Below are 12,916 nucleotides of genomic sequence, written 5' to 3' on the forward strand. Positions count from 1 at the left end.
CCGGGAAACCTGCAGCCGGAACGGTGACACGCTCATGTACAGTAAGGTGACGTCGCCGGCGGTCACGTGACCCCGTACAGTAAGTCCAACATGGCAGATGGAGTAGGTCTTACGCGGTAACTAATGCTAAACATTGGACGGCAACACGATAGACCAACACTATCCCGCAGCTACGATGAGGGAGAGGCAGAAGAAGAAGAAGGGGAGGACGTGGGCGGAAGCCGCGAAAACGGTACCGTTGGCGTGTCGCCTGCCGTCCGCGGCGTTGTTTGTGACCTGCTGCCACTTGTTCAAGTGTGTTTACGAGTTCACGACCTGCTGCTGGAGACGGAGGGTTGCGCACTGGAGGCCCGCGTCTGACCGCTGCTGTTAGCCGGCTAGCTTCCTGGGTCTGCCCCGAGCGTTCGGCTCCAGCCCCATTAGCGTCCCGCTCACTCACTTGGATCCATTAAATCGTGTGTTTTGTGTGTTCGGTGTCGCTGACATGTTCGTCTCCGCGAATAAACTTGGAGTAGTGACGTGAATGCTACGTGACAGCCGGGCTCGTTAGCTCGTTAGCCGCGCTAACGCTACAAACTACGTAAACAAGTTTGTTTGGACACAAAACGTCGGAGCCGTAGTTTCACCGCTGTCGATGCCCCTTCACCCGGTGCTCGTCTCGTTCGCATGCGGCCGTCAATTGTTCACTGACAGGCAGCTAAAATGGCTATCAACTGCAGCTGAACTTCTCGGGAGCAGTGCAGTGACATTTCGCTCCGCAGTCCGACTGTGAGAGACCCGAGCACCATCGCGTCCTTCCTTGTTTCGAGAGCAGTCGTGGAACAAACGTCAGCATACATTTCGTCTGATTTGACCATTAAAAACAAAGGTGATTTACTCGCGAAAGGGTTATTTGGTGAAGCAGAATGACGCTGTTAAACGTCATGTGTTTACAGTGTCGGGGTTTGAAAAGACAATATCATTGCGGCTTGAGAGTGGCGAGAACAGCGTGTCATCTGGCGAAACCTTTCAGCGAAGCATCTTGGCAACAAGTGGGTTGTCTGTGTTGCTTAGTTCCAGGTGCTTACCTTCACGCCTGATGTTTTCGGGATGTCAATAGGTCACAGATTTTTATGTAGATTAATTGCACTGAAGCCGTGATAACTCGCGATGATTAGAAAATTAAGCAGACTTTTAATACGTACTAACTTAAAGGACGGATTTCCTCATGTAAACATTTGTCCACCCCGACAGATGCTGTCATGAATGTTCTTTAAGAGGCTGAAAGCATAGGATTGAAAGCATGTCAGAGTTAATAAACTCTTCCTTCAACCTCCATTTAGAACAGATTCAACAAGTGATATTAATTTGTGATTAATTGTGAGTTAACTCGACAGTATTATTCAACGATTAGTCGTGTGAAGAACCGCTTCTGTGAGGAGTTTGGGATGTCCTGGACTGATGTGATGTGATGATCCACAGTGCAGGAACTGCATGTGGAGACAAACCGGTAAACCCCAAGAGATGTGTGGCCTTGTGTGATGCAAACGGAGGCCACACCAGACACTGTTTTGTGTGAAAACTGGGTGCAATCTGACACCCTTTTACACACTATTGGGTCTGTTGTTTGCATTTCTTCTTTGTTGTGAGCCTGAATGTGATCACTTTTTGTTGCTGTAAATTTGGATCTCCATGCCAGAACAGGTGTATATAAAAGCCTTTGAGAATTGCATTGTGTTTCTAATGTTGTTCAGTACAGTCATGTGATTTCCCTCGCAGGTGTTGGAGAAATACCCAAACACACCGATGAGCCATAAAGAAATCCTGCAGGTGATCCAAAGAGAACGGCTCAAAGAAATCAGGTGAGCAGCTGGCCGTCGATCATGCAGGCCTCCGCTCCTAGAGCTTTCACGTCGTCTGTGTTACTGACATCATCATCTAATGTGATCGCCCCATGAAGAAACTGTCACTCAATTCTAATTGTTGCATTTCTTTTTGTCTCATTGTCACAATTTTCATCCAGAAGGTAAGAAAAGCTAGCGAGACCTTCTACCACGACATTTATGATCTTACTGCAGATGCCACTTGTTGATCGTCCTGCATGTAATTAACAAGTGTTCAAATCTACAGACGCAAATGAAGACAAATACTGTGGCTATAAACCTGGTTATCTGTATCCACCTGTTGAAGAGAATATTGATGATGATTTAAAGTGTTACAGAATGAGACTTGACTCGTTTAGAAGCTCAGCAAACTATGATCAAGCTTTAGCCTCCAAATCAAAAGTAAATTGAGATAAAATGCAGATTATTTCAATAGATGAGTGTCCTTGTATAGATGTGGAGACTCAAGTGTTTTTCTTTGAAGAAAAGTGTGTGTTCACACCTCATTTCACCGTGTGCCTGTCCTCCGTGTGTGCTTTCAAAAACAAGATACTCACCAAAGTTGAATGTTATGCTAACCTTGGATTTCTGTAACACTAGCAGATTACAAATGAGCACAGTTGATAGCCAAGGTCATATTTTCCTGACAAAGTCTATCTTTAGTTTTCCCTGCTGCATGACAGCGATTCATCCGAGTGCCTGTGCTGCCTCTTTGCTCTCCATTTTTCAATTGACCTGGCGACTGTGTGAGGTTTTGTTTTCTCTCGTGAACCAGCGGAACCTCGCCTCTGGCGTGTCTCAATGCAATGCTGCACACCAACTCCCGCGGCGAGGAGGGGATCTTCTATAAAGTCCCGGGCAGAATGGGAGTCTACACGCTAAAGGTTTGGGATTTTTTCACTGACAAGTTCGGCGCTGGTTGGATCCCCTCTGAAATAACTTGCTATTGGGTGCAGAAGGACAGCTCGGATGGAGCTAAGGAGCTGTCTGACGAAGGCTCCGAGGAAAGTAGCGACAATCTCTCGGACTCCAGGTCCTCAGAAAACAACAGCGCCATCAATCAAGAGGGCAGGAGAGGACGCTGGATGCGACGAGGTACAAAAGGAAATTCTCAAGTTAAAACTTATATATATATATATATATGTATATTCTTCTTCACTTTGTTGCACATTTACTTTAAGCATTTTGTTTGTGTGGAAGTCAGTCTGCACAATCTTATTTTAGCTCCAGTTTGGTTGGAAGTTACCAAAACACCCTCATAGAGGTGCTAATAAATCAGTCTTTGATTTGTTGTTTTGATCCACATGTCGCTAATGAACAGATAATGATGTTTATTCTTTGTTGTGCGTGAGGAAGCATCTTTTTTGTGATGGCTGTATTTTCATACATAGACACGTCCATTTCTGGACGATAAACCGCTACCTTTTTCCTCCCGCTCTGAACCCTGTGGCGCGGCTAGTATCTGGAGCCTCACGCTGCCAGAATATTGAGCCTGGTCACATCAAACCCATGATATCACAGGCCTTCTATTGACCTTAAAGCCCCAAATGCGCTGTTTCTGCCCGCGTTTCAATAGCTCCGGCCACAGAGCCGATCTCCTGGAGGAGCGGAGACGAGAAGCAGCAGCTGAGACCAGCTGTGGTGTCAGAACTTAGGACCCATTTGGAGCGCTTTAATGTCAATAAAAGATGTGAGGAGTTGATGATTCCAGTTCAGAACATTGCCTAGTCTGTTTCATGAGTGAGTCCCCAGGGTGGAGCCTCAATCCTCATGCATTTTTAAGCCTTTCTACGGCGCAGACAGCACCACCACTTTCCTTCTTTAATTTAGTGGGTGTGGCTAATATTTCCGTGGACTCTATAGTCTAGAATTTACGGTAGTCAATAAGCCTGTGCATCATGCTAACATAATTCAATTCAAGTAACAAGCAATCTTAGCTCTGCTATATACAGTCATGAAATGACAAGCAGCATTGATCAGTATTCGTCTGATGCACACATTGTGTTACGCGTTACGTAAGCAGCTCACCACCGAGCCTGACCTCTTCAGTCAGGCGGCGCAGAACGCTGCAGCTCTAGCGCAGTGTAGATGCATCTTTTAACCTTCCAAACAAGTCCAGAATGATATCTACTTCTACCCTGAAGGTACAAAAATAGAGACGAGTGTTGAAGAGAGTCTATAAACTTTTCAAAAGTTCTTGTCTAATGTTTCCAAAGGGAGCTTGCAACTGTTCCTCCCCAGATGCGGAAAACAAGTCCAGAATTGCTGCTTTTTTGTCTTTGTTTTAGTACTAATACCCTGCAGGGGTTTATTTTGGGTTTGGTTTGTGACGATAGCATAAGCTTGTTTCTCTCTCTCACACACACACATTTGTCTTCCTATCTTTGTGAGGACTGCCATTGACATCACCCTTTCCCCAGCCTCTCCCCCTAAACCTAACCATCAAAAACAAATAGCTATACTTCACCTTTACTCTGCACCAAACTAAAACCCAATTCTAATAACCGAGCTATTTTGTAGTTTTTACTTACCCTAAACCTAACCCTCCAAAACACACAGCTAAGCTTAACCAGGACTCTGACCCAAACTGAAACCTAATTATAATGACCCAGTTAGTTTGACCTGTGGGGACCAGCAAAAGATCCCCACGAAGACAGAAGGTTCTCAGGAGGATTGTGTGTTGTCAAGAATTGGTCCCCACGAGGCAGTATAAACAAGCCACACACACATACACCCTAAACCTTTAAAACCAACACACGGCTAACCTGAACCAGGACCCACTTATTTTGATGTTTTCATCCTCAAATTGAGGCTTGGGCCTGTGGGGACCGGCAAAAATGTCCTCACATGTAGGTGTGTTCCCAAGAATGAGTCCCCACAAGTACAGCTGTACAAGCGCAGACACACCCGCGGCCCCCCCTCACTTTTGCACACCTTTTCATTCTTGACTGAAGCAGTGGTGACATTTCTGGTGCTTTACGTGTTTTGAATCAACATACTGCGTCATGGTCTCCTCAGTGATATTTGCGAACTGATAGGCTGGAGATCTGTCATGATGACCTCAGTGTCACTATCATCACCTTGTACCCTACAGTGATATGTTAAGTGGCTGCTCAGCAGGAAACACTGATTTTGCAGTGTATTTCCAGTGAGCACTTCCTCTTAATGCCTGGCAAGTAGCCTCCTTCACCTCCCAGTGGGCGGCGTCCCACAGGAGACAGAGCAGCGGGAGTCCTTTGTCAACCTGCCCTTGTTTACATCATCGCACTGAGAGGCTCTCATGTGACATGATGCACAGATATATGTTCGACAGAAGCTCCTCCAAGCTGCTGAATCATCCTCCCTTTGTGCGCACTTGTGGTTGCACTGTCATCAAGAGCAACAAGTGATGTGCATGCCGCCCACAGGAAGTGTGTTTTGTCAAGCATGCGTCATGCCTTTCTCTCTGCTAGTTCCCGCCAACCTGCAGCCGTCGTCTCCGCAGCCCCGCTGCTCCTCGCCCTCCGTGACCTCCGCCAAGATCATCTCTCCGTCTCAGAAACACAGCAAGAAAGCTTTGAAGCAGGTAGACCACTCATCAGAACCACCCACCCTGCACACACACACACACACACACACACACACACACACACACAAACATTTGCTCTGTAGCATGTGGACGGTGTCTCCGGAGGGTCAATCTCACTGGCCCAAACACTAAACCTAAAAGACAAATCCAGGCTCAGTGCAAGCAGCCACAGACCAACATGAGCAGTTGTTCTTTCAGATGGTTGGATGTGGGAATGATCTTCTCAGGAACAGTTTTCATGAGGCCGGTTTTAAAGCAAGTGAACATTCACGCTTGCACTTTCCAAATAGGCCTTGAAGCAGCAGCAGCAGAGAAACCAGCGCAGGCAGGGGGCCATGCCCACTACCTCCAGCCCCAGACTGCTTCTGAAGACCATCAAAAACATGGCGGAGAACATGGCCAGCAAGAGCGGTAAGTGCTTGCTTAACTGTGCCATTTGCTCAATCCCTATATGGAAACCTATTTTATTTTATTTTTAAATAAACATATTTTTACGTTTTGTTCCTGACTCTGGTGCAGGAGAACCCGTTTCTGAGTTCTTCCTGGTTGCTACGGCTCAAATGTAAGCCGACAGTTTGGATGACTCATGACAGCCAAACATCATGCTTTCTTTCTGCACATTTCCTGGAAAAAAAAAACCTGCCGATGACTCTGCATCACCTTAAGAGAATTCAATCAACATATGTTATGGGAAGGAGAGTAAAATGAGGACGGCTTTCTTCATGTCTTCACAGAGTTGTGTCACTCAGTCATCCCCAGGAAGGCGTCTGCCAGATCCAGTCGCCTGAGTCCAGGTGGGTCACACTGCAGTTGCTCTGTATTCCATTAGCATCAGTCAAGACGAAAGAGTTTTGTGTGGCCGACCTATTGACCGTCAACAATTCTCCAGCCATTTCAGCTTGCTGTTTATCACCTGAATACAAGCAACATAACTGCCAACACACCTTTCATAAAGCTCTTTTCTCATCTGTCTTCAATGTGTGCTTTTACTGGCAGGGCACCTGAGACGCAGCAGGTGTCAAATCGACGTGGAGACGCCAGATTCCATTCTGGTGAACACAAACCTGCGGGCCATCATCAACAAGCACACCTTCTCTGTCCTGCCGCCAGACTGTCAGCAGAAGCTGCTGAAACTTCTGCCAGAGGTTGACCAACAGGTGCGGCTCAGAACTCCAGGCTCTGCCATCCAGATTTGAAGACAAAAAACTAATTGAATTCCAAAAGGATTCATTCCAAAAAATGATGTTTCGGCCCATGATTGCAGTGCTGAACCACTAGTGATGTTGAATTCAATATTGTTGGAGGAAATCGGACATTTGAAATGTGACCACAGAACCATGCAGCGTGGCATTATTTACTTCTTTTATATGGTGTTTGATGGCAAGTTGCACCTTAAACAGGATGTAGATTGGAGCAGTGTGTTGTATCTGCTCTTTTTCTCCCACATCCACATGACTCATCCACATGTTCAGGTATTTTTACAGCATCACAATATCCGTGTTGCCTGTAAATCACACCGCGTTTCTGAGCGCTGTCAGTCTTGTTTCGGCTCCACCCACAGTGCAAGGACACGCCCCCAACGCCATTTCTGTGCCATCAGTTTTGAACTTATAAAAAATTATTTGTAATCGTAAAAAAAAATTCAAATCTGAAAAAACATCATTTTTTGGTATTTTATTTGTTTTTTACTTGACTTGATTTTTTTTTCTAATTGTTTTTTTGTATTCAAATCTCGATGGCAGATGCTGAAAACATGGACTGTAATAGTAAATCTGTCTTTCTGTCTGCAGGCCTGCATGGATGGCCTCCTGAAGGTCACCAGCTCTGCCTTAAATAATGAGTTCTTCACATCAGCGGCACAGTCTTGGAAGGAACGGCTGGCGGAAGGTCGGCCCTCGCTGTTCCTTGATCATAACCGGAATATTCTCACAGAGTGAATGAGAGATTTTCTTTTCCCTGTCCATCGCCTCAGGGGAGTTCACGCCAGAGCTGCAGCTCCGAATGCGACAAGAAATTGAGAAGGAAAGGAAAGTTGAACATTGGAAGGAGACCTTCTTTGAAAGCTATTATGGTGAAAAGTAAGTTTCCTGTTCTGTGTGGCTTCGAAGAGTGGAGGGAGAGGCCCAGTGTAGACAGGCAACAGAGGAGCAGTTCACTTGCAACTGACTCACTGAAAGGCAAGATTTGTCAGATGAGCTGAGAGTTGCTAGCGAAAGGTCAGACACTTGACATTGTCACCTCCAGTACTCAAGCAAAGCAACACCATCCTGTCACTTTAATACTGAACCCAAACACTTGTCTGAGCTTCTGATCACAGCTTTTAACAGCATTCATGTCTGTCATGTGTAGTAGTTCCACTGCAGTTGTGTTGGAGGAGTTCAACGCTCTTCAACATAACGGCACCATCGTAGCAGGACTGCTTGATATCCCCACATTCTTTTTGCCCCTAGTTCTGGCCTCAGTTTGGAGGAATCTAAAGAGCTGACAATGGCTGGAGTGACTGAGAAGCCCGACAGGTGCCAGACCTCCATTCAGCAGACGGAATCCTCAGTCAAAGCCTTGCAGGAGATCAAGAGCAACAAAGACAGCGGCCTGGCAGATCCTCTCCAAACCACAGCCAAAGATGGGAAGACGACAAAGGTGCAGGAGCCCTTGAAGGTGCGCCACAGGGAGCCTTTCCCAGCCGCCGAGCCCATGAGGACTCGACGCTCCCTGTACGCTGAAAACCGTAAGATCAACGCCGCCACTCAGGCGGCTGCACAGGTGGAAACCTCTACATCCGACGCAGCACCTGAGCTCGAGGACGTACGGGAGCAGTCGCTTGTCAAAGAGAGTCCTGCGCTTCAGGCCAGTCCAGAGTTAAAAGAGGCTCCGCTGGTGAGTGGACTCAGAGCTTCCCAAGAGAGTGAGGAGGTCAGCTCCGACGGAAGTGCTCTCCAACTGCTCAAAAGAAAGGCCCTCCCCACGGGGTTTGAGGAAGAAGTGACACCAGAGAAGAGGCAGTGTCAGTCCTCAGCATCTTCAGTCTCCTCAGTGTCTCCAAGTGCATCTTCTATATCCAGCCCAGCAACACCCACGCCACCCATGAGCCAGAGGGTCCCGCCACTTAAGGTATGGAGCAGCGTGCGAGCGCTCACTGCCTCTGTCCGTGTCACATCTCTTCAGTGAAGAAAGCTGAGCGTTCACTGACATGTGCGGCTCTTTCACGGGTGTTCAGTTGGTCTTTTCACTCATTTACTTGCAGTCGATTCAGTTGGATAGGTGAAGTTACCGGGTGCAGAGAGGTGGGGGGTTTGAAGGGCCATGGAGAGTGTGAGGAAGAGGTGAAGAAGCGGGTGCAGGCAGGATGCAATCATTGGAGAAAATGTGTGACAAAAGGCTGTCGGTGAGGATGAAAGGGAAAGTGTCCAAAAGGGTGGTGAGGCCAGCAATGTTGGAGGGTTTGGAAACAGTGGCACTGAGGGAGAGACAGGAGGCGGAGCTGGAGGTAGCAGAGGGTTAGCAGGATGATGATAGGATCAGAGGGACAGCACATGTGCTCAGGTGTTTAGGAGACCAAGTCAGAGAGGCTGGATGGAGATGGTTTGGACATGGACAGAGGAGAGAGAGAGAGCCAGTACATTGGTAGATGAAGATGTTGAGATGTTGGAACTGCCAGGCAGAAGGTGGAGAGGAAGGCCACAGAGGAGATTGATGGAGGTGGTGAAGGAGGACATGAGGTTTGTAGGTTTGAGAGAAGAGGAAGCAGAGGACAGGGGGAGATGGAGGAGGATGATCCGCTGTGGCCACCCCTGAAGGAAGGAGCCCAAAGAGACAGAAGAAGACTTGCAGTCGATTCATTTGTCTGATGCTTGACACAAATTTAAAACAGCTACCAGTGTCTCTTTCTGCTGTGCTTCCTTGCAGATTCCCGTGTCCAGGATACTTCCGGTCCCTGTGTGCCCGAGCCCACTCTCCCCCAGGAGCTCTCCGGCCGCCGTGCTGTCCAGCCCGGCTCGCACTGGCGCTCGCACTCTGGCTGACATCAAAGCTAAAGCTCAGCTGGCACGAGCGCAGCGAGTAGCCGCCGCCGCTGGAACCTCCTCCTCCAAGGCAGCGGTGCCGGGCCCTGGACCTGGCGGAGGCAGTGACTCCACCCAACCCTCCCCGTGTCCCAGCCCCAAATCCCCTCAAGTCACCTCCAGGTTTCCCGTCAGCAGCAGCTCTCAGATCTGCTCGTCATCTCCGAGCTGTGGAGGCTCTTTAAATTCACCTCAGACATTAAACTCACACAAGACTGACCCCAGGCTGGAAGGTCAGTCTCCTCCAGGACCTGAGCAGACGGGCCCAGGTCCAGCACCACAGCCCGTTCAGGAGGGTCATGCGGCTGCTGTGAGCAGGACCAGCTCCTGCATCCCTGCCAACAACCCTCTGGTGACACAGCTCCTCCAGGGAAAAGAGGTTCCTCTGGAGAAGATCCTTCCAAAACCCTTGGCCAAGATGGAGAGGAGAATGACGAACCTTCCCGTGGCCAACAAGGTGAAGCCACATTCTTCAGCCGCTCCATCTGCTCAGCCGGAGGAGCTCAGCCTTGCTGGGAGTTCAGACTGCGTGCGGCCACACCGGGAGCTTCCTGATCAAGAGACTCAGGAGCAGATCTTACAGACTCTGATGCAGCGCAAGGTCCTCCTCCATCAGCCGGCCAGAGGTTTGGAGCCCCGGAGGCTTCAGTACCACGACCACCAAGCAAGTCATCCTGAGCCTCGCCGCAGGATTTCACTCGGCCTCTCACGTCGTAAGAAGATCCCCCGGCCGGCCATGACGGGACATTACCTGCTCAACGTCTCCACCTACGGCAGGGCGTCCGAGAGCCGGCGGCTCCATGGCTTGAAGCGGGAGGGCGAGGGTGCGGAGGAGGGTGTGAAACTGGAGGCCATGGCAGTGAAGACGGAGCAGCAGGCGGAGCCCGTCACTGCCTCGGACATAAAGAGGGAACCGGACTCGGAGGATGCTGAGGCTCCTGGTACGAACCGCGGCGGCGCCACATTCTCTCAGCTCCCGGAACTCAAACCTTGCAATAACAATCTGGGAAAGTCGGAGCCATACAAGGACCTCAGCCACCAGCAGCCCATGGAAACACTAGATAATCAGGTCGCGACCCGGTGCTTCGGCAGCACGTCTGTACCGCACACCGTGAACAGCGCTGGGGCCGTCTCTTCCACGCCCTTAGCTGACGGCGCCGGCGTCATGTCTTTCTCCGTCACGGTCACCACCATTCCTGCCCGCCACGCCTTAGACCACCAGGGGGAGCCCTCACCGGACCAGACCTTCCTGGAGGGCCCCAGCATGGAGGAGGTGCAGTCGAAATGCTACTGTCAACTGAAAGCCATGATCATGTGTAAAGGCTGCGGAGCCTTTTGTCACGACGACTGCATCGGCCCCTCCAAACTCTGCGTGTCGTGCCTGGTGGTCAGATGATGACGACGACGACGTCGACGTCTCCTCATAGAACCTGCCTCGGATCGTACAACCAGCCTTTGACACCAGCAGACGTCAAACCAGACTGCAATAACCAACCACCCCGACGTGAGTCTCACCGCATCCTCCCAGGTTTCCAACCACTGTGCTCCGTTTGTCGTCGCCACCGTGTGGTCGGGGATGAAACAGCCGATCCGACGTGTTGTCAAAAAACTCGTGCAATTTTGTTTGTTGCCACTCAATCTGACAGTGATGGCGCTAGAGTTCTGTGATCTATTTTTTTAACTATAAATCAGTCAGTAGTTGTTTTATTTTTCAACTGAGAAGATTGAATGTTGCTATTTTTGTAGAGCATCAAAGAAGCCACGACTGTTGCTGTTTGTAGCCTGACACCCTTTAGGACCGGGCCCAGCCTGTCGGCGAGGATGGCGCCGCCGACCATAATTTGTGGAGAACCTCTTGTGGCAGGGCGATGCTCCTCAAGGTGAATATTTTCTATACAAGTGTACATTGTATAACCGAGCACTCTCAGATTGATGACCTTGCTTGAGCCTGGGAATGAAACTTTGTAAAGAATTAGCCGAGGATGCACCTTCAGTGATGCACTTAAACACCTGGATATAAATGTATATATGAATATGAATGCTGATATTATATTTACCACTGCCCAGGTCATGGTCTTAGTCAGTATCACTTTAACCCCCTCGCGCCTTTTTCGTCTTTAAAGAAGTGCTTTGGCACTAAGAAGCTCCTGAAATGAAACTTTTTAGAAAAGAAAAACATCTTCACTTCCTCCTAGAGGCTTTTGTTTTTGGTCTGTAACTTGGCCCCATTGTATTGACAGTGAGACCAGGAATAGATGATTAAATGTTCCGGATGGTCTGGATGCACAGATATCTTTCAAATCATTTCTTTGGCTGCAGCCTGTCACCTTCAGGACGGTCCTCACAGAACACAATCAAATCAATCAAACCACCTCTGTGAGAAAACCTCTAGTAAGAGTCTGCACTTTCCAAGTGCTGTTCTAGTATGTTTATTTTTACAATAGTGTCCAAATATATAACGTTGTGATGCCCTGAGTCACTAGTGATGCATACGATACAGAATTGCATCAAACGGAAAAAGCCAAAGTCCCATGTTCTGTTTCTTCTCCTGCACTCGATGAAACTGTAATATATTTGATTAATATATTTTCTTTTAGAAAGTTAGATTTTTGTTTTGTTCTGAAAGTCAACAGGGTAATCAGAGAATATATCGACTGTCAGATGTGATTTGTTGTCATTCACTCCATGTTCCCCGACATGAAAAAAGACAAAGCACTGCTTTTCGTCAGTGGACACTTCCAAGTCCTTCTTTTGTTATAAATGGGGCTCTATTTTTGCTCTGCATGGGGTTTGGGATCTGCAATATATGACACAGAGCGTTTCTATCCAGTTGTTGCACAAACAGACTTCCTATTTATTTCACTGTGATGCTGTCTTTCCTATTGCACATGTGTGTGGATTTGATTTTTTTTTTAGAAACTTAGCCTTAAAGGCAGCTGAACAATGTTGATAGATTCGAACCAGTCAGGTAGTTCATCCCTGCTCCCATCGGTGTTCCTCTCCCTCTGCCTGTGTGTGCTTGTCATCACCCAGTCGATCTGTCTGAAATGTCTACATTTGAACTCAGAGTGAATGTAATATAAGAATGAACACTTGTAAAATATTTTATCAAAAGCGATAGACTATTATGAATAAATCATGGAATTACTCGACACATGTTTTCTGGACTTTATGAGGACGCGCAGATATGAAGGTGTATTTTTGAAAGACCGCTGCTGTACAGCTTCACGGCAACAAGGTTCGGTTACCACACCACACCACACCAAGTTTGTTTATAAAGCAGTAAAAAAGCAATGCGAGATTGTCACCAAGTGCTGTACCGCAGTAAAAACAGGAACAGAAAAGAAAAAAAGACATTAAAGACAATGCATACATAAAGTTAAAACGGGGCAGACAGACAGTGAAAAAACATGTGTAAATACAAG

General features: G+C 48.0%; 1 protein-coding gene across 5 annotated transcripts; it reads left to right on the top strand.

Annotated features, from left to right (window-relative positions):
• Positions 1-25: 25 nt before the first annotated feature.
• asxl2 (ASXL transcriptional regulator 2) lies at positions 26-12,752 on the top strand. 5 transcript variants are annotated; one of them, XR_008412677.1, is made up of 13 exons: positions 86-232; positions 1,759-1,841; positions 2,638-2,746; positions 2,819-2,957; positions 5,315-5,427; positions 5,721-5,841; positions 6,165-6,224; positions 6,427-6,587; positions 7,221-7,317; positions 7,403-7,508; positions 7,881-8,541; positions 9,337-10,995; positions 11,238-12,752. XR_008412677.1 is itself a non-coding variant. In XM_053845149.1 (12 exons), exons 2-12 carry the CDS (start codon positions 1,786-1,788, stop codon positions 10,885-10,887), a joined length of 3,174 nt encoding a protein of 1,057 aa, XP_053701124.1. In that variant the 5' UTR covers positions 26-79; positions 1,759-1,785; the 3' UTR covers positions 10,888-12,743. The 5 variants fall into 5 exon arrangements, 4 of the variants coding, with proteins under 4 accessions (XP_053701124.1, XP_053701121.1, XP_053701122.1 ...); XM_053845149.1 differs by lacking the exon at positions 86-232 and adding an exon at positions 26-79 and having other exon boundaries at positions 9,337-12,743; XM_053845146.1 differs by having other exon boundaries at positions 9,337-12,742.
• The last annotated feature ends 164 nt before the right edge of the window (positions 12,753-12,916 follow it).

Source organism: Synchiropus splendidus, chromosome 16, assembly GCF_027744825.2.
Source record: "Synchiropus splendidus isolate RoL2022-P1 chromosome 16, RoL_Sspl_1.0, whole genome shotgun sequence".
NCBI classification, from domain to species: Eukaryota; Metazoa; Chordata; class Actinopteri; order Syngnathiformes; family Callionymidae; genus Synchiropus; species Synchiropus splendidus.

What these genes read in the sequence shown, in the direction of transcription:
- asxl2 (XM_053845146.1), top strand. Translation starts at nt 176, where the DNA reads ATGAGGGAGAGGCAGAAGAAGAAGAAGGGGAGGACGTGGGCGGAAGCC. An exon ending in GAACATGGCCAGCAAGAGCG is followed by an intron (nt 5,842 to 6,164) that starts GTAAGTGCTTGC and finishes ATGTCTTCACAG; the next exon opens with AGTTGTGTCACTCAGTCATC. An exon ending in GAAGGAACGGCTGGCGGAAG is followed by an intron (nt 7,318 to 7,402) that starts GTCGGCCCTCGC and finishes CCATCGCCTCAG; the next exon opens with GGGAGTTCACGCCAGAGCTG.